The 26,354-nt window shown below is 38.2% G+C and overlaps 1 protein-coding gene across 5 annotated transcripts in view; it reads left to right on the top strand.

Moving 5' to 3' along the window:
• LOC119046947 (cAMP-specific 3',5'-cyclic phosphodiesterase 4D-like) overlaps positions 1 to 26,354 on the top strand; it is a 511,811-nt gene that overhangs the window by 250,855 nt on the left and 234,602 nt on the right. For all 5 annotated transcript variants that reach the window (XM_053657212.1, XM_053657211.1, XM_053657213.1 and 2 more), the window contains one exon: positions 23,056 to 23,190. In XM_053657212.1, the coding sequence (XP_053513187.1) occupies positions 23,149 to 23,190 (42 nt within the window). In that variant the 5' untranslated portion in view covers positions 23,056 to 23,148. The remainder of the gene's footprint in view (positions 1 to 23,055; positions 23,191 to 26,354) is intronic.

The raw sequence follows: 26,354 nt of genomic DNA, 5'->3' as shown, positions 1-26,354 counted from the left end.
CTTCTCCGCTTGGGCCACTTGCAGTGACCCAGCCTCCCAGCAGTGGTGAACATGGACCTTCTAGAAACAGAAGCACCAAAACCAAACTGGTCTTGGTCACAGAGGCTGTCCTGTAATCCCTCCTGACACTCTAGTCCCCTAGGAATAAGTGCATTGAAATCTAGTTTTTCTGTGGAGGGAAAAATGAGAAAAAGAAAAAAGAAAACCCTATAAAAATGATACTGTGTTATGAAATATTTTCAGGGGGATTTGAAATGGTTTTTGAAACAAGTTGGCTACTTGGACACTTACAAAAGAGCTTCTGGGTCCCCCTCCTTTTTTTTTTTTTTTTTTGGTGAGAGTGGATGGATGTCTCTTTTCAAAACATAGATCTTTCTATTTGTAGGGAAGGGCCTTACTGTCTTCTGATACATTTCAGAAAGGATAGGTGTAGAGTAATTTAACTTGCTCTTGGATGGAATCCAGTTTTGTTTTTCCCTGTTTTAAAAACCTAATGTATTTGTTAGGCATTCTATTACTTTTCTGGTTCAAATTTTAAGTTTGATTTTATAATTTCATGAGGCAGTGTTTTTCTTTATGAAAACATGATGTTAAAAAGCTTTTATTTTCTTAACAGAAGTGACATCTCTTTTTAGAGGTTAAGTGAAAAGCTTGTCAGTTTACATACAAAATTTTTTCCAGTTTCTCTTTGCCAGAATTATCAGATTTTTAAAAATCCCTAAAAATTACTATAACTTGCTGTAATTAGCAATTTTACTAAAACTCTATGGATTTAGGTTGAGTTAACGTGAGATCAGTTATCTTTGTTAAGTAGCTGAGGAAACTAGCAGCATATTTTTTTTTTTTTACAACTTCGCTACTTTGACATTTGTGGATTCTGACTCAGGATGGATCTTGAAATTTGCACTTGTAATTCACATTGGAAATAAGACTGAACTGCTGTCCATTTTCTTTGTTTTGAGTTTCATAGGCTAAAACACCCTCACAGCAGAAATGTAATTACTTACAAATAAGTAATTTACTTCTTTTGCAAGGTTTCTGATCATGTTATGGTAGCTTTTATTTAATTGTCAAGTAAGGTAATTATTGTAGGGAAGTTCCCAATTTAAAGCAAACACTTCATCAAATTCAAGATAATTAAAAAACACAACCAGTTAATGCGTGCAGTCACGGTCAGTCTCTTTCTCCCTCTATTTCTCAATTTTCCTTTCTCTGTTCCTCTCACCTTCTCTCCTTCCCTCTCTCCTGGTCCCTCTTTTCTTCTTTCTTCTTCTGGCTCTCATCTTTCAGTTTAAGTGCAGTAACCTCTAAATATGCCCCAGCAGATAAACACTATTTTCAAATTGCACTGTAGGAAAAAAAAAAAAAGAAATCCCTCACTAGAATGATGTTGAGGAAATTGCTATGAGATAATGGTGACATTTTATCACCTTGTGGCATTATCATTTCCAGTTGTGCCTCTGTTGAATTCCGTACACCAATAGGCAGTTTGCTATGTTGAAATGTTGACAGAATTCTAGTGTTTTTGTTTTTTAGGTGAGTGCCAAAATTGTCAACAGGAAGCCTTTCCAAAATCCCCTTTGTTACCCAGAAAGAAAACAATGACATGACAGAGGGTTTCACGTTTCAACAATAGGATTATCTTTGCTTGTCTCTGGGAAGTGGGAGGCTACATATCATTAGGAATTTCCTTATTAATTAATTAAAGTATAAGGGTACTAGTGTACAAGAAGGAGCAAACCAGGCACCCAGGCCACTAACACTAATTAAGAAAAATACGTGTGTTGCAGGAAACAGGCTTTCTAATTGTTCTTGGCTGCGTTTTCTGAATCTAGATGAGGGTTTCCAGAACAGATTTCTCTTCCAGGTAGTCAGTGAAAATGAGTCCACCCAGCCTGGCTTTTTACATCAGTGGATGGAAAGGAAAGGGGAGAAGCTCAGAAATTGGTTTTAATTTGCAAACTTTGAGTTGCCTCTTTCTTCACCATTTTGTGCTCATCATTGGCTGCCTGGCCTCAGTGAGGCAGGCTTCCTGCAGATACCATCTGCCCCTACCGGCACCTTCTGCCATTGTTGGCACCTCCCACATGCTGGATAGCATCCTATTGGCTCTAGGAAACTGGCTCTTAAAGGGTGACCTGGTACTGTTGCTAGTCTGTGGACTGCAGTTTGATGCACTGATGATTGCTACGGCGACTGGTTTCACTTCGGTATATCTGCCATTGCTGCTGCGTGTTAGTGTACTGTGCGGGAGGGGACTCTGAGGCTGGGTGTTGGAGGGAGCCTTTGAAAATTAGGCAGCAGTGGAAGAGCAAACCAGGTTATTGCCACTGTGGGTGCTAAAAAAAAGTAATGCTTTTCCTCTCACCTTCTAAATTCTTTTGGCTGGGCTAATAATCAAATTAACAGAAATGGATTAACAAGGGATAATCAAAGATTAATACATGTACAGAGGGAATTCACATAGGATGACCATTTCATGAAAATTCCATAGATAGAGTAGAAACATTGGGTATATAAGACATTTTGGACAAAGGAGAAAGGGGGGAAAGTGGGGTCTTAGCTTTAAGAAGTGAGAAAGTGAGATTTACAAGTAGATGAGGAAGAATGGAACAGAGAGGGGTGGCCGGTTCTTGCTGGGTGATGCCAAAACAGCGGGACTCAGTGGGTATCTAGCTCACAGGCGATGGCCTGGGCCTGAAGCCCCCTTGTTTATCATGCTTAATTCATGTTCATCTAAGGCAGCACCCTGAGATCTCCTCCATGAAGCAAGCTTCACTGAATCTCTTGGGCAGAAAGGTAGGAGGGACAAACTTGTAAATCAGTGTTGAAAAAGCACCTTCAGGGTGACAGAATCTCGGTCCCTTTGCCAGGTTGGGGCTTGGTGCCACTTCCACTTTTGTGATTTCTGTGCCCTGTAAGGGCCACCTACTGACTTGCTATTCTCTTCTGTTCTGCGAGGGGCCACATGTCTAGAGATGTGCTGTAGGATGCTTTATGTGGCCCTAAGTACACTTAGGCCCTGTCTCAACTCTTGTTTTCCTGGCTCACCCAGCTCCTGCAACCCTGACTCTGATTCTAACATGCTATGGCACAGCCAGACACCTACAAGGCTCCCTCCTGCACTTCCTTCAGGCTTTTCCTCAAATGTTATCTTTTCAGAGACTCTCTTTCTGACCATTCTATCTAAAATTGCAATCCCTACCTCTCTCTTATACACGTGTTGGTTTTGTCTGTGCACATATAACCATTTCACATAATACATGTTTTACTCATTGTTTATTTTATGTTACTTATATGCTAATTTATTATCTGTCTTCTCCCTCTAGAATATGAAGTAAATGAGTAGGGATTTCATCTTTTTGTTCACTGCTGCACTCCCAGTGCCCAGAACAATACTTGGCACGTAGGTGCTCAATAAATGTTTTTGAAAGAACAAATGAATGAATGAATTCCTTAATCTAAGTTACATGAACGTAGCAGAGATGCTGTAAAGACTTGCCTCATTGAAATGTGAGCCCAAATTCAATGTACTTAGTCGTTTATGAAGCCATTTAGAATGAGCAATAGTCCTAGGTCTATACCAATTGTACTGAAATAAGGTCAGACCGTTGACTGATTAATTGGAAAGTTTAATCATTTTTTAAGTCTGAGACACCCTCTGTAACTACTTTGTCTAAAACTCATGAGTCTCTTTTAGAACTCATCTTCGAATATTTGTAGAATATTGAAATAGCTTATTGGGGAGAATATTAATGTTTAGTGCTGCCAATATACCAATCACTTCTCATATATAATGTAATTTAATTCGCATATAAAAATAATGGAAGACATGTATTATTTCTATTTGAACTGAGATTATGAATTTCTTTGTTTCAGAAATAATAAGAGACTTGATCCTTCCAATTTATAATATAAAATAAGTACTTCTGTTAAAAACAATAAATCAGATAATCTGTCATTTATTTGTCATTTAGTGGCTGAACATATGTCTTAAAGCAGGACCCTACCATGCCATTTACCTGCTAAGAGTCTGTATTGCTTCTTCCTGGATCAAGTCCAAATGGCAATCAATTCCCTGCATAGTTTCCTTTCTGTTTAATTAGGGTCCCAGATTATTTTTTTCTATTTTCTATAACAAATCCTGTGTTCCGGGAGAGAAGACTCCCACCATCATATACCTATTTTAGTCTCTGCTATGTCTTCAATGACTTCGTGTCTGTGTCCTTTATACTGTTCCTTTCAAGTATGAATGCCATTCCCTTTCTTTTCTGTCTATCCACACCCTTACTACTTCTTAAGGGCTACTTAAAATCACACACTTGGGCACTGGTCAGGTAGTTCATTTGGTTGGAGTGTTGTCCCATATACCAAAAGGTTGCTGGTTCAATTCCTGGTCAGGGCACATACCTAGGTTGCAGATTTGGTCCCTGTTATGTATGGGAGGGAACTGATCATCTTGTGAGGATTTTTAAAAAAACATGACACACTTGGTTTATTTTTTTTACATCCCTAGCCTATAAAAGCTTCTCTCATTTTTATTTTCTTAATTACTTCTAAACTTATTAGTTGTACCACACAATTTATCAAGCTCTAATTATAGCCTAGTGTTCTGTAATTATTTGTAGTGTCAGCCTTATTCTCTAAACAAGGTAGTGTTTAAAGAGATTTATGGCTTACACATTTTTGTTTCATCCCTACAAAATGTTGTAGGGTAGATGCTGTACCATTAGGAAATGCTCAGCAAACACCTGAATTTTTATCTTGAATATTTGTTGAGTGTGCTAGAAACCATGACATCACTGTAGGATGGAGATAAAATGTGGTTTATCCAACAGTGCTTCTTTCAAATTTAATATCAGCTTTATGTATTTTCTGTAGAGATATATTTTGAAGAGTCACTGGAAGATTTTGTTTCCTTTTTATTATTTGAAAACCAACTTCCCTGTTTTTGAAGAAATTATTTATCTTCAAAAAGCAAAATGAAAATTCTGATATTTAGAAATTTTAGAACAAAGTAGAGGAAACTTTGAGTGAGTTGTGGGGCAAAAAATTCATTGTTCTATTTCCAGGGCACTGGTGAAGAGTGGGAAATCTGTCCTTTGAAGCATCAGAGTATTTTACTTTTACGTGCACCCTTGTGTTAGGGAAAATACTTCCCTGTCTCCTTAAGGGAGCTGCCTATAGCTTTATAATCTGGAAGGATTTGAACCTCAGAGGCAGTGCTAAGTACTTACTAACAGAAGATTAGAGGGAGCAAAAGCAATGAAAGATCTTTAGGTGATTTCAAATCAGGTGTCACACTTTACATCCTTTTGGTGGGAAGAATCTAACAAAGTGCACTGAGCTGATGCATGTGTTTGGTCAGAAAGAGAAGAAGCTGAGAGAGGGTGCAGAAGGCATATTTTCTTAAGAAATGCTCGGACGTAATTTCTTCGTGTAGAGTTGTACCACATTTGGTGATACCTCAGTGACATGATTTAAATATTGTGCACTTTGTCCAATATTAATAGTGAAGTGCCTTTATAATTCCCACCTTTACTGCCCTTTAAGGTACTCTGGAGATTGGAGGAGGCTCACATTCTCCAGCTTGAGAAGCTTTCTCGTTAGCCTTCCTCTGTGAATGTAAGCTCAATGGTGGGTCAGACTGGGAGCATTTGCAAACCTTGTACTGCCAGAACCTGGAAAGAGGCTCTGTTGTGAGGGGCGGGGCAGGTGCCACTGGGAGGGACAAGAAGGATGTTTGGATAGTTTGCAAGCAGAATAATTCACTGCAAGAGGGGTGGCACCCCCCTCCCAGTGGTGGGTGGCACCGCCAAGGTCCCACAGAGGCTCCCAGGTGGCACCCCACAGGCTGGCATAGGACAGCAAGACAGAGCCTGAATGTGGGCTGTCTTGGTGCTTTGGGCAGCCAGCACGCAGCTGACCTCAGGAAGGCCTGGCAGCAGCCAGGGGCCTGGCCGCTGAGCTGGGAAACAGAACGGCAGTCGTATGGAGCCGTCAGAAAGCCGAGAGACAAGGAAAGCAGGAATAAGCTAAAGGACTAGATTTTGTAAAAGGGGCACAAAGTGGCCACAGAACCCCCACAGATACTAACAAGATAGCTAACACTCATTGATAATATAAATGTCAGGAAAGTCCTAAGGCCTTTATACAAGTGCATCTTAATTCTTATGCATTCTTACAAGCTAAGAGGCAGGTGGCTACTATTACTCCCACTTTACACAGAAAGAAAAAACTGAGTCACAGAAGGGTTGAGGAGCATGTTGCAGGGCCAAACATTTAACAAGTGGCAGAGTCGGGATTTCAACATAGGCCTTCTGGCTCAAAAGTCTGTTTGCTTAACCTCCATGTCACCACAACTCCAAATTCCTGCAGGGTGACGAAACAGGTTTGTCCTTACAGCTTTTTGAAAGGGCATGGACTCTGAGCCAGAGACATACAAATTTGAATCTCACTTCTAATACTTGTTAGTTGTGACACTTGTGAAAAATCATGTTATTCATCTTGGGCGTGGTTTTATCATCTGCAGACTAGGGGATGCTACCTACTCCACAGATTTTGAAGAACTAAGTGGATTAATTGGTAGAAGCTAATAACAGCAGGTCTGGAGAAAAGCTGCTGCTCAACAGATGTCTGTTTCCTTTCTCTGTCTTTAAATGCCCATGAATACAGAGCTATTTAAGTCTCTCTAGATTGGGGATAAAACTGTTCCTGGGGACTGAGCTGGGCCCATTCAGCATGACCAAGGAAGGATGCTGCAGCCGGGGGAGGGTGGGCATGTGGCACCTGAGGGCTCCCTGCCTGCTCAGGTGGATCAGTCTGGTCACTCTCTTCTTGTGATTCCCAGAAAAATGTTTGGGGGAATGCTTTCGTATACAGTTAATTCAATCAATGAAACTTTGCACCTAAAGTTGTAAGCTAATGCTCATTTATGGAATAATAATTGGTAAACATAAAAATTGTGCATTTTTATAAACAAGTTATTCATCTGTTATTTTGAAGATAACTTGTTTTGATTGAATTTGTTTGTACTCAAGAGGACTAACTGTAAGAACTGTATTATTTAATTTCTGTAATTATGCTGGAATTTCAAAGCCTGCTTCATATGTCATAGCAGCCAGGGTGTGTATGTTAGCCATCTGAAATACCCTATCTCCAGTCTAGTCATGGACAGATTACATCATCTTTCACTGTAGGAGCATCATCCCAATGCTGACTAAGGCATTCCATGATTATTCTTTCCTCCTACAACTTCATTTGGTCTTGATCTGCAAATTATACTTAAAGTTATAATTATATCTATTTTTGTTGATTAAAGTTTTATAATACAAATAGGACACGTTCACTGTAGAATAATTAGATTACATGAGGTACAGAAAGAAACAGACCTCAACTGTTATGTTTGTATGTATACAGTTCCAGGTTATAGTCTATGTATGAGTAGGCATAGTACAGGAATGGTCTCATACTATAAATACAGTTTCGTAAACTATGCTTTTTACTTGGCAGTTTCTCATGAATATTTTTACATATACATTTACATTATCCTTAACAGCCTAATAATATTCTACTGCATTTTTATAGTGACATTACTTTAGATAGTTCTCTATTATTGGGTATTTAATCTGTTCACATTTTTCCTGTTATGAACAATGCTTTGTTCATCATTGCACGTACATCTGTGCATCCTCGTCTCATGCTGACTCAAAGGGCAAGTGCGTTTATGAGACTTCTGATACATTTGCCAAATACCTGTCTAGAAATATTGCACTGATTACATTCCCACTGGCAGTCAACGAGAGCTCCCACACTCAGAGTTATTTTTGTATTTTAATGTGCCATCATGTGAGAATTAGGTATCGATTAACCCGTGCTCTAAATATTGATAAAAATGTTATCTTTATCAAACATTAAATTCTTATATGGAGTCTTTAAAGTAAAAAGTTCTATGATTTTTGTATAATTATAGACTTGCCTTCTCTTTTCCAATACCTACCACTCCCTTTAATTAGATTTATTAGCTAACATTTAAATGCATTGTTTACTAAGGGTGATGGTAGTGGGTATCCTTCTCCTGATTCTGACATTAATGGAAGTTCCGAAATCTCTTACCACATTGGCCATTTGAGGAGGGTGTGTCTTATATTCCTGTTTTATCAAACTTAAAAAAAATAGGATTCAGTGCTGTGTTCTTTTTCATATGACTTTTAGACATTTTAAAGAGGATTATTTGATCCTTTCTCTTGAGATGATAAAGTTTTATCAGTAGATTTTCTACTATTAAATTCTTCTGACATTCTGGAGTGTGTGGACCTAGGGACAGTCTGGATTTTGTTGACTATGGAAATTCATTAAATCAAAGGCTCTCTTTCCTAATTTTTGTATTTTTTAATTTCTTTGGTTGCTCTGAAGTGAACTTTGGAGCAAGGAGAATGAAATAAATGGACTGAAATTTCTATGTTATATTGGAAGTTTGACATGATTGTATTGACTAACATCTATAATAGGGTCAAAATGCACTCACTAAAATCCAAATATGAAACAATGTGGATTTTCTCATGTCCTATACTGAATCTTCTGGCTCTAGGACTATTGCTCCCACTGATGAGGAAGGAAAAATATCTCAGACTTTATCTATGTCAGGTGTTACTATGGCTTCTTTTGGGTGCAGGAGGAAAACTTACATTTTCTAGGTTCAAAACTTAATAGCCATGTAATCTTGGGCTGATTCCATATGTTTGTCTACAAAATGGGTGTAAAAAAGGTAGTCTTTTAGAGAATTTTGTGGGAAGTGAATGAGTGTATACATTTTAAATGTTTAGGACATTGCCTGACACACAGTAAATGCCTGGTCGATGTTTGTGGATTATGCTAATAACATGGTTGTTCTCCTAGCACTAGAGGAAAGGCAGGACTTGCCCAAAGGTACTCAATAAGTAACAGAACCAGAATAGTCTTGTCCTTGAAAGCAGAACAGCCAAGAATTAACAACAGCAACAACAACATTAATAGTAATAATAATAATAATAAAGTTTTTAAGGATTTGAAATAGTGTACTAGTGATTTTTGCTAAATATGAGATAAACTGGAAAATATTAATAATTTGAGCTATTGTAGTAGGCTAAGGAGTTTCTCTCCCTAGTAATATTTAAGAAGAGCAGTATCTCTGGTATGGCAGGGTATGGCATGGTATATGATATGGCAGGATAAGGTAGGATATGCCATGACATTATCGTCGTGACCGGGTTTCAGGTGAGCCAGGAATTTACAGATCCTTTCAATCCCAAGTCTTTCTCTTGAATACTTAGATTTCAGACACTAAAATCTCTTTTGGTTTGCAACTTACACACTTTAGCTTATTACTTTTTCCAGAGAATTAAAAAGATTTTTAAAGATAAAACTCCAGCTTCCCAAGTGTCATTGCCACTTTGAAAAATTGAACTAATAAACCATTGTGTAATAAAAGATCACCCAATCTTTAGAGAAGAAACTGCCATTTTCCATTTTCACTAAGAAATTAATCTATTATAAAAGTAGTCTTTAAGGGGTTTTGCTGTTATGTACCCCTATCCCTTATCATCATTATGAATGGAGAGGAAAGAAAAACTAATTTCAGGTGCCAGATGGGTACCTCATGAATGACGATGATTCAGCACAGGCTTTAATCAGAGCAACCAAGCCCCGAGCAGCTTTTGGGTAGTCATGGGGATCGTGGTGAACGGAGGTGAATTTTCTTCTGTGTGTCAGGATTCTTGGCTTGTCTTTTCACGACACTCAGAGGCTTTCAGCTGGTCTGAGACACGTGGTAGTTACAGGTGACTGTAGCAGGTGAGAGTGGGCGTTACAATTAACTCCTTGCTGGAAAAATGATAACGTTCATTTCGGAGCTCATTTGATGTACTTGAAGAAGGAAGAGTTAGAGTGTAAAGAATGGAAAACCCCTGGATGTAAGATTTGCAATGTTCATTTGACCTTACAGAGGGCCATGGGAGAGCTCAGGCCTGTGTGCAGAATCTACAGATTCCATCTTGTACTGCACTCGAGCATCTGGAGAATTAGGACAGGCTTCTCTCATTCTGTGCCAGTGCAAATGCAGAATAATAATCCTGGGAAAAATCCATTTAAAAATATTTTTCAACTCCAGTTTACATTCAATATTATTTTATTGTAGTTTTAGGCTTACAGCATAATGGTTTGACAATCATATACTTTACAAAGTGTTCCCCCTGATACTTCCAGTACCCACCTGGCCCCATACATAGTTATTTCAATATTATTCCCTATGTTATACGGTACATCCCAGTGACTATTTTGTAACTACCAATTTGTACTTCTTGATCCTTCCAACTTTTTCACCTAGTCCCTGAAGCTCCCTCCCCTCTGGCAACCATCAGTCTTTTCTTTGCATCTATGAGTCTGTTTCTATTTTATTTGTTCATTTATTTTGCTCTTTAGGTTCTGCATTCACATAAAATCATATCCTACTTGTCTTCCTCTGCCTGACTTTTTTAACTTAGCATAATACCCTTTAGGTCCATCCATACTATAGCAAAAGGTAAAATTTCATTTTTTACAGCTGAGTAATATTCCATTGCATATATGTACCACAGCTTTTTTACCCACTCATGTATTGATGGGCACTGAGATGCATATATCTTTTTGAATTGGTGTTTTGGGATTATCTGGACATATGCCCAGGAGCAGAATTGCTGGGTTAAAAGACAGTGTCATTTTTAATTTTTTGAGGAACCTCCATACTGTTTTCCATGGTGATTGCACCAATCTGCATTTCTACCAACAGTGCACAAAGGGGAAGAGTCTACTTTTAATGAAACAGTTTTGAAGCATTAGCAGAATCCAAGCCTCCTTAGCCTGCACTTGAGTAAGCAAAAATCCAGTGCTTGCAGGGTAAACTCAGTAAAGTATAGCATTTAAGGAACACTTTCCTTGATCCAGGTATGTACAGTGCTTAGTATATGCTGACCACTATGTCCATCATTTAGTCTGCACTGGAGCCCTGCATTGTGGGTTTTAATTGTTACATTTATATTGATCATGAACTTGACATTCAAAGGTGTTAAGTGACTTCATCGACACCACAAAATCAGCAAGTGGCCAAAACAGAATTTGAATCCAGGTATGACTAACTCCAGAACTCTAATATTCTACTAGTTTATTTTGTTCTTTTACTTTTCTTCTCCAAACAAATATTTCTAATGTAAATTATTTTTCTTCAGGTGACATCTTTTTTTTTTTTTGCAAATTACAGTTCTTTTTTTTAAAAATATTTTATTTATTTACCTTTAGAGGGGAAGGGAAGGAGAGAGGGAGAGAAACATCAATGTATGGTTGCCTCTTGTGAGTCCCCTGCTGGGAACTGGTCTGCAACCCAGGCATGTGCCCTGACTGGGAATTGAACCGCGATTGTCTGGTTCGCAGGCCCGTGCTCAATCCACTGAGCTACACCAGCCAGGGCTTCAGGTGACATGTTAAATTTTCTTCTTTTAGAATGGGATGAGCTATATAAAATGAAAATATTTTGAATAAAATGGTACTCAGCTGAAGAGGTTGATTTGAATCCATCTCCCTAATATAACTTGAATATGAAAGAGAAAGAATATGTTGAAAATGACTCTTTTATGGCAGGAGAGTATTATAATAACTTCCTTAACAAATTTTGACTTTCTTGTTTGTTACTGTTAGTGTCCATAATAAAATTGTAAATAGTGAAACAGGAAAAAAATATTTAAATTTCTTGTTTAGCTTCTTTACTGTTTTTGTTTTAATTGTAACATAAAGAAAACTGCTTCTTAATATTGATTAACAATTTGTTCCTTTGCTCCAACTAAATGAAAGGCTATGTAGTATAGTCGCACTGTGGGTGTGTTAATGACTCCACCACAGTGGGCTCATTCCCTTAGAGGATGCTAATAGGTTGGCGCTTCCCAATGAGCAGAGTACAAACAGGTTTGGGTTTTCACTCTTGGGCCTTGGTTTCTTGGTTGCATTAATTTCCTTGTTTGTGTTTCTTTTAATTAACACCGAACTTTTTAATCTTATGCCTTGTTTTTCTTTTGTTTATATAGTCAGCAGGCAGTGACTCCTTGGGTAGCAATTGTTAATCAGTGAGAAATGATAGCTTGAGGGTCCTGAGTTACTTGGTGTTAGGATAAAGGTTGTTCTGTTAAAGCCTCAATAGGAAACTTCCATGCACACGCCTTAAATAAGATCTACATGATGCCCTGCCAATGGCCCTAGTCCCTTTGATCTTACCTGGCTTCTTTTTTTTCAACTTCTCATTGTATCCTAAATAATAAAAACAATAGTATTACTAAGTCTTAAAAACACTCACTTGTAATTTTTAAGAAGATTGTTCACAATGTAAATCTTACAGGAAAATTAAAACCAGAATTCAATGCTAATTGATGAATGGAAACAATGGAAGAACAAAGGAATGCATTGGTTTAAAAAGGAACATCTGAAAGTGTCTGGATTACAATAATTTAAGGATGATAGTTTTGCTTCTGAAGCTCAGACTGAAGAGAGATACATAATAGAATTCAGAATCTATAACAGGAATACATGCCTGTCTCCCTCTCCCCAGATCCCTTTGTTCTCTATCTGTGTCTCTCTTATCTACCTGCTTATCTGTCTATCTATCTATCTATCTATCTATCATCTATGTAATGTTTTTTGTTAATTAGCGAGGGAGAATTTTTCATGTTTTAGAACTGAAGCCTTCTCATAATGGGAACTACTGACTGTGATTCATAAGGCATGATTTGTAGACTACAGTCTATGCCTACACCCACAGTCTTCAGTGATAATGCCATTCTAACACTTCTCAAATTTGAAAGTACTTAAATGGTAGACTTTGATACAGAGCAGAAAAGTATTGCAAAAGAAAAGTCACAATGCTTCAGTGAGCTCCGACTATTTTTGTGGTTAGCGAGCTCCTTGTACCAGATATTTTGTGGAAATTGTCTTGCCATCATTTTGTTTCCCCCATGATGACTCAGGGGGCTCTGTCCTGAGGCTGTCAATGGATATATATTGTAACTTAGCTGATGATGACACATCCCAGAGGAGATTATTGCCATCTTAGCCCTCAGGCCAGCAGGCTCCGCACTATGCTGTCCTATGATTCAAAGGACAAAACTGCTCCAGGTCCCTCCCACTGTCCAGGCCTGGAAGGGCACTGTGATGCGGCAGTGGGAGGATATGGTTGGGAAAGTTGTTGAAAAGAAGCGTCTCTTGTAACTTCCCTCGCTGCAGCAGGAAACTAGAACCAGTGCAGGTAATGGTGCGTTTGGGAGGGATGAAATGGAAAGTCCTGGACCTTTCATTTAGGTGAAGAATTGTGTTTTAGAGAGCTGCCATTATTTAAGGCTGGGGGAAATGCCACAAAGCATGGAGTCCTAGAAAGAAATGTAATTGATTTGCTGCTAAACGACTCAGCTCAAATTTTGAAATACTGGCCAAAGGCAGTGTTGAAAGAGAGGGCATTTTGACATTTCTATACCCTTGGAAGTGAAGAATCGGGTTTCTTGGGAGCCAGATGCTATATGTTTATTTTCCAAAAATGTCCATTATTTTATAATAAACTTGTGCTGACATCAAAAGGGGCTTGTGTTCTCTGATTAAATGTAAGCACCGGCACATTATTCATTTAATGGGCATTTACAGAACACTTTTTGGATATAGACTTCTATGGCTACCTCTTCTGTAGGGACAGAGGTCTGACCAGACATGCAAACAAGGTGAAAACAACTACTAGTCCTTACTTTCTCATTCTTTTCCTTCTACTTGGGGAGAAACATCAATATATGAAATGGCATTTGAACAACTTAAAGCAAAGTGTCTGCAAGAGCAGAATAACTCAGAATAGGCTTGGAAGCCATTAGGTGTATGAATCACTTTCTGCCTCCTCCGGGTCCCACTCCAGCTATTCTGCACCTCCGTGAGAGCACTTAGTGCATTGTACTGTTTGTTTTTCCCCCACTCGTCTATGAGCTCCTTGTAGAGAGAGATTTTATTATATTTATCTTTGCATCCCTGGACCTTAGCACAGCTCATCGCTTACCACAAGTGCCTAGTAAATGTCTGGTGAATGAATAACAGGGACTTCTGTTATCATTTTGGGGGAGGAGAAGGGAATAGAATGGTAGTTTTGTATGAATATAAGCTACAAAGAAAAATGTTTGATTCTTTCTAGTCTAGAGACAAAATGTGCTTTCTTCTTCATAATTCTAGTCAAGGGAAGCAGTTCAATTTGGCAGAAAACAGTAAAAATTTTTGAGCCTATGTTATGTTGTGGTTGTATGTACAAACATGAAGAGTTTTCTACCCTGAAGGGTGTTAAGAGTCCAAGGAGGCAGTGGCAGTGAGACACAGAACATTTCAGTATATTGGACAAATGCACTGTTGCAAGGCATGCAGAAGTCATTGTAGAAGGACTTTGGTTCAGGTTGGCAATGGGGGTTGGGCTGGGGATAGTGGGAGAATCAAGAAACTCAGGAGGAAATGATGTCTCAGCTGAGTCTTGAAGTAGGAGTAGGTAAGTAGAGAGGGAAGGATATGGATTTGGGGAAGAGAAAGAGGAAGAAAACAATCAAGATAAGGACATGGATGTGGGAAACAGCATGGAGTGTGTGGGGTTCAGTTTAACAAATGAGGGAAATATGAACTAGGGAGGGCTAAGTAGGTAGTATTGATGACTGGGAGGTACCTGTATGACACCTATTGGAAAATACCTGAACCGCTGTACATATAAGTCTGAAAGAGAGTATTGGCAGTAGACCTGCAAAAAGAGGATAGGGCTGAGGAATATTTGCTAGGTATTCCAGCAGGACATGGTCGCTGATTGAGTGTAGGTGATCATGGAGTTGGAGGGGCTCAGTATTCTGACAGACAGAGAGTAAGAGAAGGAACATATCTGGGAGTGAAGAAAGAAAAAATGTTGAGTTAGTATATGGACATGTTGTATTTGAAATAGTTGTGGATCTTCTAACTGGAGATATCCAGCAAACTTCTGAATGTAAAAGAAATTAAGGAAAGTCAGGGTAGGATATACACACATATATTATTAGCATATATATGTTATCAGCATATGTACATGTTATTAGCATACATACGGCAAATCAAATACTGAAAACTAATGGATTTTCCAGAGGTCTAATGTAGAGCAGAGATTTTCAAGTGCCAATCAATAGTATGGTACTTCAATAGCTCTGTAAGCTTCATGAATAGGGAATTGGTCAAAAGTAGATTTCTCTGTACCTCTCCTGGTGATTCTGATTCATTAGTGGAAGGGCAGAAATCTGCCTTTTACAGAATTCCCTGGATAATTTTGGTATGCAGTCATGTCTGGGAAGGATTGACGAAGAGTAAGAGTAGTGATTTTATTTAGATTTAAGGAGTGAAAAAAGACTCCCATGAAGTAGCAAAAAGTCAAGTAATCACAACCAGCAGAGAGTGATATCACAGAATACAAGGGAGGAGAGAATTTCTAGAAGAAACACCACAAATGTTTCTTCTAGAAACATTGCTAGGCAGGGAGGCCTAGCAAGTGAATTCGTGAAGAGTTTGTCATATTTGGCAACATGGAGGTCAAGAATCTTTAGAAATAAGCTGAAGTGTAGAAGGAGTGAAACTGGGTTGCAATGGATTGAAGGGAAGAGAATAGAGTAAGGAGGTGGAGAAAACAAGTTCAATGGACAGTTCTTTTAAAAGCTTGATTATGGAGAGAAAGAATGATCTTTCAAGGGGAGAGATTACAGGGCTAAGGAGGAATTTTTCACAAGATGAGAGACTCTGGAGACAATAACTAGAGTATGAGAGGAGGGAGCCAGAAAGAGAGCAGATGGAGGGAGGAAAGAGGGAGTGAGGATGGGACACAACTGTGTGTGGGGAGAGAAACACATACTTCATCCCCTCAGAGAGGAGGGACTCCCTCATCATCTCAAGAAGACATGAAAAAGGGAGATGGGGTGAGGTACAACTTTTGATCGAATATTCAGGAAGACATTAAGGAGGTCATTAAGAAGAGTGTCTCGACAGCTCAAAGAGTGCAAAGCCTGTTGAAGCTAAGCCTAGATAAAGAGGTCAATTGTTAATTGATTTTATGAATTTGTCTTGTTGTGACAGATATTTCCTCTCCATTACATTTTTTACAATTTATAATACATATGAAAACATTTTATGGATTGAGCTTTTGTTTATCCTGTATAACCCAATCTCTCATTTGCTGATTCAATCCATTATTTGTATTTATCTGAGTTTCATGTGTTTTTCATTATCAGAAACTAGCCTGGGGCTGTGGCTGGCGGGGGGGGTGGGGGGGGGGAGCTTCAATACTGTTTGAATTTCAAGATGAGGGAGAGCCTGAAGATTTTCTTTGGCTTGTCACCATTTCTGGGGGGAAAAAGAAGGAGGATGAAATTGATTAGCAGGTTCGGCAAGAGAGAACTCCATTTTGGGCCAGCCTTCTCAAAGTAAGCCTTTTCCCAGTTAGTAGAGTCCTAAAGGCAAAGTCAAATACTGTGTATAAAAAAACAAACAATTGAATGGACAACATCCTGGAAAAATCTCACCAAAAATATCTTAGACTTTACAAGATAATTTGAAGTAGGAAGAGGTTAATAACTTGTTTTATACTTATTCAAATACTTTTACTTATTTTAAGTATTATATTTCCCAAATGTTAAGAATTTAAGAAGCCAAAGAATATATAATGAAAACCAGAACCAGTCATAATACTTGTATCTACTTACAAGTATTATAAGTATATAATAAGTATATAACTTAAACTTATTATATACTTAATACATAACATACTTATTATAACTTAAACTTATTATATACTTAATAAGTATATAATAAGTTATGAGTATATAGCTACTGATATTTTCCTATATTTCTTTTCAGTCTTTTTTCTGTGCATAACTTTTTTATAAGCTCATACTATTTATACAACTTATTGTGTTTTTCATTTAACATTTAGCAGAAGCATTTTCTCATGTAATTAAAATATCTTGTGCTATATATATATTTAAATGCATAATACATCATGAGGTTTCTCATATTCATTTAGCTATTTTCTTACTATTGGACATCTAAATCATTTCCAAATTTTTATTATTATAAGTAGCATTGCTAAGAATATTTTTGTATATAAAGCAGTTGCTGTATTTCAATTTGCTTTCTGAATTACTATATAAAATATATAATACCATTATACTTTTGGCACTTATTATAAAATTCCTTTCCAAAAATTTATGTCATTATGAAGATGATAAGAAATATATAAAATAGGAATGTACTTGATAACATTGTGATAACTATATATAGTGCCAGGTGGGTACTAGAATTATGGGGAAGATCATCCATAAATTATATGTCTACCACTATGCCGTATGCCTGAAAGTAATATAAAGTAATAGTGAATATCAAATGTAATTTAAAAATAAATTAAAAACACTTAAAAAACCTAAGACTTTTCATGGGAAAGTTTAAATTATTGCCATGGGCTCTGACATGCCCTCTGATTGGCCCTTTCCACACTTCAGACAGATAACTTAGACATTTGCCCCAGCACCTATGTCTCTGGTATAACCTCATTCCATCTGAAGTTGTGAATTAAGAGAAAAGACTCTTTCTTAGTGCAGATCTAAAGATGGCCTCAGCAGTTTCCTGCTATTTACATCTTCCCTCTTTTCCCCAGGGTGGCCTGTGAAGGCTGTCACTTCACTAACTAATCCCCATAAGAACTCTGTGAGGTGGGTTGTGAAAATAGTTTCTCCAATCTGCAGAGGAGCAAGCAAATGGTAGAGAAAGAAAGATAAGAGAATTTCCTAATACCACACAGCTTGAGTATATGACATAGGGATGAAAGTAGAGCGTATTTCTTCCGATGCTGTCCCCAGCTTTTTCCACCAAATAAATCTTTAATCTCTAGGAAAGAACCTGAGTTAACTCTCTTATCCTTTCATCAAAGCATCCAAATTTATTCAGGTGCTGCAGCTCAGAGTCCATCTTTGGATGTTTCAGCACCATCTATCTTACCTACCTTCTCTGTTTGTTGTTATTCATAAAGTGTTCTCCCTGCAGGAGCTGATCCTTCCTTCTCCCCAATTCACTTGTATGTGGAAATTCCTCAAGTAATGAAATAGCATGTGTGAGTGTTCTCTCACCTGGTTCTCTTTATAGTGCACCTGCAGAGAGAATGCATTTCTGCTGTCTCCAGCATTGTCTATGCTCAGTGAGGAATTTGTAGAAACAGATAACTGCCTTCCATCGAGGAAACCTTTTAAATCAGACATCCTTTGTTTTAGCCACAGCTTTGACATTTGCATAGGTTGGCACTTGCTGATCATTAAAATGCATTGCTTCATGATATTGGCAGTAAAGCATAGTGCTAGGGTAGACAAAAACATGGACGTTGGAGTCAGACAATTCAGGTTTGAATCTTGGCTCTGCTATTTACTGGGCCATTTCCTTAACTTCTTGGAGCTGATTTCTTTTGTATTGGGTTGGCCATAAGTCCATTTAGTTTTTTTCTGTAAAATAAAAGACACATTGTTCATTTTCGCCAATAACTTTATTAATTTGGATATTTTGAGTATGTTGGCCATCCCCCTTGGTATTGGTTTCTAGTGGGTAGAGGCCAGGGGTGCTGCTAAACACCTTCCAGTGCATAGGACAGCCGCACAGCAAAGAATTATTTGGCCAAAAGGTCAATAGTACCTAGAAACTTTGCAAACCACTTTTGACACATTTAATCAGTCACAGCACCTTCTCCACACACTGCACAAATCTTTTTTTTTGCACTTCAGTTGTATTTTTACCTTTCTTGAAATAATAAAGCATGATATGCCAAAAATCTTGCTTATTTTCTTCTATCTTCAATATTAACATGGCTACAAAAATATTCAACAATTTTGATAATTTTTATATGCATCCCTATGTTCATGGCAGCATTATTTACAATAGCCAAGTGCTGGAAACAGCCTAAGTGCCCAATAGTAAATGAATAGATCAGAAAACTATGGTACACTTACACATGGAATACTACACAGCAGGAGGAAAGAAGGAGCTCCTACTGTTTGCAACAGCATGGATGGAACTGGAGAATGTTATAAGTGAAATAAGCCAGGTGGTGAAAGACAAATATCATATGATCTCACTTATAAAAGGAACCGAGCGAACAAAATGAACAAATGAGCAAAATAAAACTAGAAACATGGACACAAGAAACAGAATGATGGTGACCAGAGGGGAGGGGAAGAGGGGATAAGGGTGGAAAGGAGGTGAAGGGACTAGTTAAGGAACATGTAGGAACATGTAGGAACATGTAGGAACATGGATGTGGACAACAGTGTGGGGATTAACTGTGGGAGCTGGGGGTGGGCTGGAAGGAGAGGACAGTAAAGGGGGAAAATTAGGACAATTGTAATAGAACAACAATAAAATATTAAATAAAGAGAAATGCACACTAATATGATAGCTGTCACAATACAGTCTAACAAAATTGTTTTGAATGAGGTTTAAGACAGAAAAAAACTAAACAAAATTTTTGGCCCTCCCTACAGTGGGGATAATACTCATATAGAAACTAATTCATAGGACTAATGTGAAGATTAAGGATAAATAATATATACTTTTTTTTATAATGAAATGAGATAGCAGAAAAGTTCAATCCTCTCCAGACACTCCAGACCAAGTTTTTGTGGCACATCTTCCAGCTTCACTCTCCTCCCTGTCCCTCCCTAGGAAATTTTCTGTCCTGGGAGGCTGACCAGTGAGGTGTGCAGTAGCAGCTTCCTTTGCTTGGGCTCTGTTGCATTGGGCAAGAGGAGCCCCACCAGGAGATCAGAAGGAGACAGAGAAGAAGATCATGTTCACCTCCTCTCCTCTGTCCTTTCTGGGTCACCTGAGGCTAACCATGTCCCAGAAAATAACATACATTTTTCAAGGCAGTCCCCTCTATGACTATGTCCTTTTAGGTATTGGTGACCCATCCTTCTTCTTGTCCCTTTAGTTTGGAGGTGGTAAGAACTGCATTACTGCCAGTCCAAGAACTGCACCATCCTTTGGAGACCCCTCTACTCTACTCACATCTTCTTCAGTCGTCCCTTTACTAAACTATCCCTTAATGATCCTAATATGAGCACACTGTCTGTTTGCTACTGGGATGCTAAGTGACACATTGTTCATGGTTCTGTAGTTGAAAGTACATTTGCCTAAGTTTGTTGTATTTGAGAGAGTTTGGCACTTTTAGGGGAAATAAGAATAGGTGATTGTTGTTGCTTGCCATTTGATGTAAGTGAAGAAAAGGTAATAATGAAGGATGATGGTGATGAGAGCCAAGCATTCTCTTAGAAACTACTTTTTATACACATTAAAACTCATATCATTTATTTACTTTTGGGGTTTTTTTAGCTCTTTATTTTGAAATGCTTATAAACTCACAGAAAGTTGTAAAATTAGTAAGTACATAGAGTCCTTTGTATCCTTAACCTAGTTTTCCCCAACAGTGACATCTTATACAACTCTAGTACAATATTAAAACCAGAAAATTTGCATTGGTAAGATATTATAAATTAGACTAACTTAACTACAACATTTATTCCATTTTCACCATTTTTACATGCACCTGCATATATGTGTATGTGTGTTTGTTTCTATGCAATTGTGTCCCATGAATAGATTCGTGAAACCACCACCACAAGCAAGACACAAATATGTCCCATCACCACAAAGGAACTTCATGCTACCATTGATATCTGCACTGCCCACTTCATCCCCACCCTGTTCCTGTCCCACAGCAACCACTGATCTGTTCTCCATCTCCATAGTTTTATTGTTTCATGAGGCTAAATTCAAAACACACATGGGTGTTACCTCCCTTTGTAGATCTGGAAAAATCTGAGAGAGGTTCGGTAATGTGCCTAAAGCTGCACGGAATGCAGTTAGAGAGCTGGGACTCTAACCTGTGCTTATCTGGTTCCAAGGTCTGCACTGTCATAGTTGGGTATACAAGCTGGGAAGGGCCGTCCTGTCAGTACTGTTTTCCATTAAATCCATTTTCCTCTTTTAAGTTCTATGGGAGGGGAATGAAGGGGGGAATAGAACAACTGTAACAGCATAATCAATAAAAAAATTTAAAAAAAAGTTCTATGGGTTAAAAATTCCTCCTGGATAGTTATCTCTTAATGACAGTCTTTAAATGATGTCAAGATACATTTGTTCAAAATCTCATTAATTTAGCAAATCCTCAGGTTATTTTGTTAACTTAAAACCATTGCTTCACTAGTCACTAGGGTCTACTATTCCATTGTTGCCCCTAAGGGTACTCATTAAGTACTAAGTGGATAATGAAATATTTTGAATGAGTTTTTCTTTGATAGTATATACTCTCCCTACATCATTTAAAGGATTTTATTTTCCCCCCAGGAATGGAATGTTTAGTTCACAGTTTATATTATTTCTGTTCACTTTTTACATTGATCTAGGTGAGTAACATAACTCCACATTTTTTGAGCACTAATAAAATGCTCAGCATTGTAACTAATCAGTAGGGGTGCCTGAATTCCTAGAGGTATACTAGCTGAGAACCTTGCATTTGTGGATTGGCTCTTTCCTCCAACTCCCACATGCTTAAAAAATTCATACACACTCAAAGAAACTATATTTATCCTCGCAACTCAGTTTTGTGCATTTTTCTCTAACTTCAGGTGAGCACTTCCATCAACCCCAGAAGAAAGCTTTGTCCTTTCATTCCCTTTGGGTCCCCAAGTTGCATCTAGACATGTTCTTAGCAATAACAAACTCTGTTTTTCTAATTCTAGTTCCACCTCTCTGTTGCCATGTCTCTGGCCTCTCTAAAAATATCTCCCTTTTCTTTTTATAAGCTCTGAATGGTGACTCTTCTGTTCAAAACAAGTCTTTGATCCTTGAGAGTGTGCCGTTCCTGGTGCTGGAGAGCTTGGGAAGGTCCCTTCCCACTGGGTGGGGACCATTGTGTTCTCCTGCTGTTGAGGACTGGCCTCCTCCAGGGGCCCACAGAGTGGTTGGGCTTCATGGGGTTCTCCTTCCTTTTGTTTGGTATGCTTTAAAAAATGTATGTAGTCATTTTGTTTTGTTTATTTTTTTGAATCTATAATCCACACTACTCTGCACTTTGATATTTTTCAATTACTTTAGCAAAACAAACTCCTTCAGACCTTGCTCACTCTTATTCCTTTCCGTAAACCTCAGACACAAGTCTTTTGAGAAGCTTAGGAAAAATCCAAACAACAAAATACATGCCGTTGTTAGAATCAGTCTGCACTTACAATGTGAGTCCACATCTACAGTGTCAGCGTTTTTGTGTTTGGCCAAGCTTGTTTGCCTCATCCCTGTGCCACTTTGAGTGCAATTATTCCCTATGAATTTGTAAGTAATATCCAAATATAGCTGAATATCAGAATGAACACAGCACAATAGTTATTTTAGTTATTACTTAATTTGTTGAACTGTTCCTCCCAATCCTTCCTCGTGATCTCATTGAACCAAAATGGTGGGGAATTCACAAAATTTACTGAAGAGCCACTGCGGTGACTCACCATACTGTGCATTATTGCTAATAAACAGGAGGCCAGGATGTAGTGGTCAGAGGGCTTTCAGGTGTAGACAAGAGTCCACCAGCAGTGGGCAAGGCTATCTTAGTGATCTGTTGGTGGAAAATTGACCAGATCTTAGTGATCTGTTGGTGGCATTTTCATGACATACATGTAACTTTAGGATGTGGCCACCTATATACTTTCTAGCTACTAGAAATGTAGACTTGAATTTGTAATAGAAAACAGATGGTGCTTGAAATCTCTAACTTACATTTGACAAAAGCTGTTTTGGAAATGTTGCTTATGTGTACATTTATTGCTTTAAACACAGCATCATTTTAGCCTGTTCTGATGAATAATTTAAGAATTACTGTCCTACTCAAAGACAGCATTTCAAAGTACATGTGTTAATCATATACTTGATTAAACATTTCCTTGCCTTTCTCTTCAGAATGCCAGTTGGCCTTTGAGTGGATAATCGCTGCAGCGAGAGCAGTGACGCTGGAAACAACTATTGCCTGTTTGAATTACTTGAGACACCACCATGAAAAGAAATACTTGCGATTTGCTTTCTCGGAGCAAAAGTGTAAGTACCCGTTGTTTTCATAACATTTTTTCTGTTTGGATTTTATTACTGTGCTATCATAATCAGGCTTGTGAGAATCCTTTGGTTAACTTTTAGTTCTCTGACTGTATACCATTTATTACCAAGGGAGGATTTGTTTGTCTCTGTGGCCTGGTTGACATTTGATGGGAGTTTTCTTTCAGCCACTTTATATGTCTTGACATTCATTTGGATAAGCCTACTGGCATGATATTGGACACCCTGATTTTGGGATGCATGCAGAAATTATATGATTAAAATATGAAAATGGAGACATTTGTGCCTTGTATATCAAATTTTCTGGATAAGTCCAAAAGGACAAATTGAATTTAACAACACTAGGTTCTTCAATCAATCACATTCTGAAAGTGTATGTATACAGTGAATAATGCAAATACTTGATCAGTGCAGCATAACTTCATGAGCTTTCTACCCTGGTGCATGTCTTAATCTCTCTCCTCCTTTAAAAAGTTTTTTAAGTGAACATCTTCAGAACCCTGAGGAAGATTAAGCCTTATTCCCAATTACTGAGTATTCTTAAGGTACCAAGTTAATGATACACTTTAGATTTCCCATAATTTATGAAAGAAAGCACAAACAAATAGAGCAATTCAACACTGCACAAGGCAGGGGTCAGAGTAGACTGTGGATTTTCATCAGACAAGTTCTGAGAACACGTGCTGTTGTTCATTTACCCAAGGGGAAAAGGCTTCCAAACAGATGTAGCTGTGACGTAGGGACATTCATTTGAGGGCATCAGGAAAAACCACAAACGCAAACACATTTCTCTAGTATGCAAATGCTTGTTTTATAACCAGTGATTCTATTGTGGTGGCCCAAGACCATCTTTCATCTTTTCTGTGGTAACCATCCAGCATTTGAGGGTGAGTAATTCAGGAGGATGGGGAGAGGGAGCTATGGCGTGCCCAGTAGGGTTTCTTAAAAAATGGGGAAATACCCAGAAATATGCCAGTTGTTTACTGAACACTGGCTGTGTTTAATAACCAGCCTAGGAAATTCAACAAACTCTGAGGGAATGTCCAAATTAATTTGTTTTACTGTTTGTATGTATTATTATATAAAATAAAGAGCCACAGCTTGGGTCCTGGAATTCCTTCTATTATTACACAGTTGCTCGTTGGAAAAGGAAGTGACCTGCGTACAAATGAACAAACTGCAAACACATGTTTCTATTACTGAGTCTTTCTTATTTAAGTTAAATATGATAGCAAATCATTTACTTAATTCTTTCTTCTTTTATTAAATTCCAGAGACATGTGATATAAAAATATATAAAGGCAAAAGGGAGAACTGTACTTGAACAAGAAAAAAATTTTAAAAAATCAAGAATAAAAGCTCTTTATATTGATAAAAAGTATGTCATTAAGGATTTCCCTGTTCTTGCAGGAAAACATTCTAAAACCAAATGATTAACTCAGCCATGACTTTGAGGAACTGCAAGTAGTTAATGATATTAAGAGCATTCCTTTTTAAACGTGCTTAATGCAAAAATTCTCATCTTGGTGGAAAGGCTCACACTTTCCAGTTCGGAGAACCCGAGTTGCCTGTGTTTGTCCAAATGTAAACAGTGGAGTTGTCATTCTGCTCCTTCTGAGCTTCTTGAAAATCCACTGTTGTAAAGAACATGCTCTCACACAATTAAATGACTCTAAGCAGGAGATTACGGTTTATCAGAGAAATGAGCCAGACTTTTTGCTCAGTTAGAGGTTGTTACGTTAGAGTCTCAAAAATTTATTTTGCACTGGTCCTAGACTCACCCTCCCACCCCTTAAATCTTTTGCCATTATAAAATCCGAAATTGTATACCTAGAAGCAGGTATTTCCTGTTTTTGATGATGAAAGTTTAAAGAATTTATTTGATTTAGAAGCTGAGAATGTTTTTCTTGGGCATTATGACATTTGAAACTCCAAAATAATATTCTCAATGTTAGAACAGCCCTTGCTCCTTTCTGCGTGTCTCTCTATAGCTTGTATCTGTTATTGCAAAAGACCATACAAATGAGGAAGGAAAAAAGACTGTCTTTAGATGGTCATCTTATTTATCCCTGAATGCTTAAATCAGTGTTCATATTTTTCTACTCACATTCAAGACCTGGTGCAGTATCTCTTTTAATGACTAATGCTCTGAACTCTTCCTTCATTTGGGAGGGATCCATGAAAAAATTAGCTATAAAAATATATAACCAAAACACTTTTTACTTAAAGTAACACTTTGCTACTTGGGGGGATAATTTGTAGCCATAGTGGGTGAAAGATGAGGAACTGAGTATATGGGCATTACAATAAAAGTAAGGCATGGTTCAGTAGCTATGTCCTTTCGGCTGCTGTGGGAGCCAGACATTTATCAAAGAATCACACAAATAAGTATGACCCAACGATTCTCGACTGCATCTCCTGTCACAGGGCAGGTGTCCTTCAACCTGTCCTCATGTATAATGGCCTCTTCCTCCATCCTAGAACAGAGACTTCCTGAGGACAGGGGGCTTGCTTGTTATGTCCTTACTGTGTCCTCAGCATAGTGTCTCTCACAAAGCCGATAAGTGTGTTAACGAAATGAGCAAATACATAAACGGCAACACCTGCTGAGAGCAACTTCATAGCATGACAGCACGTCATAGAAAGACTTGGCCTAGGGAAGTCAGACCAGGCTTCTCCGAGGAAAGATGACTGAGAGCTGGGATCTGAAGGGTAAGTTAGCTTAACAAGAAGACCAAATAGGAGAGGAGGGACTTCCAGGAAGACTCAACATATGTGCAATGACTCTGTAGTGCTAGGAACAGTGGTGGCCTCAATGTTATGAATAAAGGTCAGAAGAACTAACTCATTGGTGGCAATGATAGGAAGATAGAGAAAACCAAACACATTGAAGAGATGTTTAGAGGAAAAGAAAATGATAGGGCTTTCGGTAAGGCATTGGCTTTGAGATGTAGGGGAGAAAAAAGGTGAAAGTGCCTCCTGAGCTTCTGGTTTACCTGGTGGGGTGGATCCGGCCCCTCCACTGAGAGGGAGACACTGAGTAGCCACCAGGGGGGAATGGGGAGGGGGGGGACCTGAGTCTAAGGCTGTGGAGATGGGGATGTTTTAAGATGCAGGATTCTAGAAAAAAGTTTTAATTAACCCATACA

Source organism: Artibeus jamaicensis, unplaced genomic scaffold, assembly GCF_021234435.1.
Source record: "Artibeus jamaicensis isolate MK-2021 breed Jamaican fruit bat unplaced genomic scaffold, CSHL_Jam_final scaffold_369, whole genome shotgun sequence".
Lineage (NCBI taxonomy): Eukaryota > Metazoa > Chordata > Mammalia > Chiroptera > Phyllostomidae > Artibeus > Artibeus jamaicensis.
Note: the sequence above shows the minus strand (reverse complement) of the source record. Positions and strands in the feature narration are given on the sequence as shown.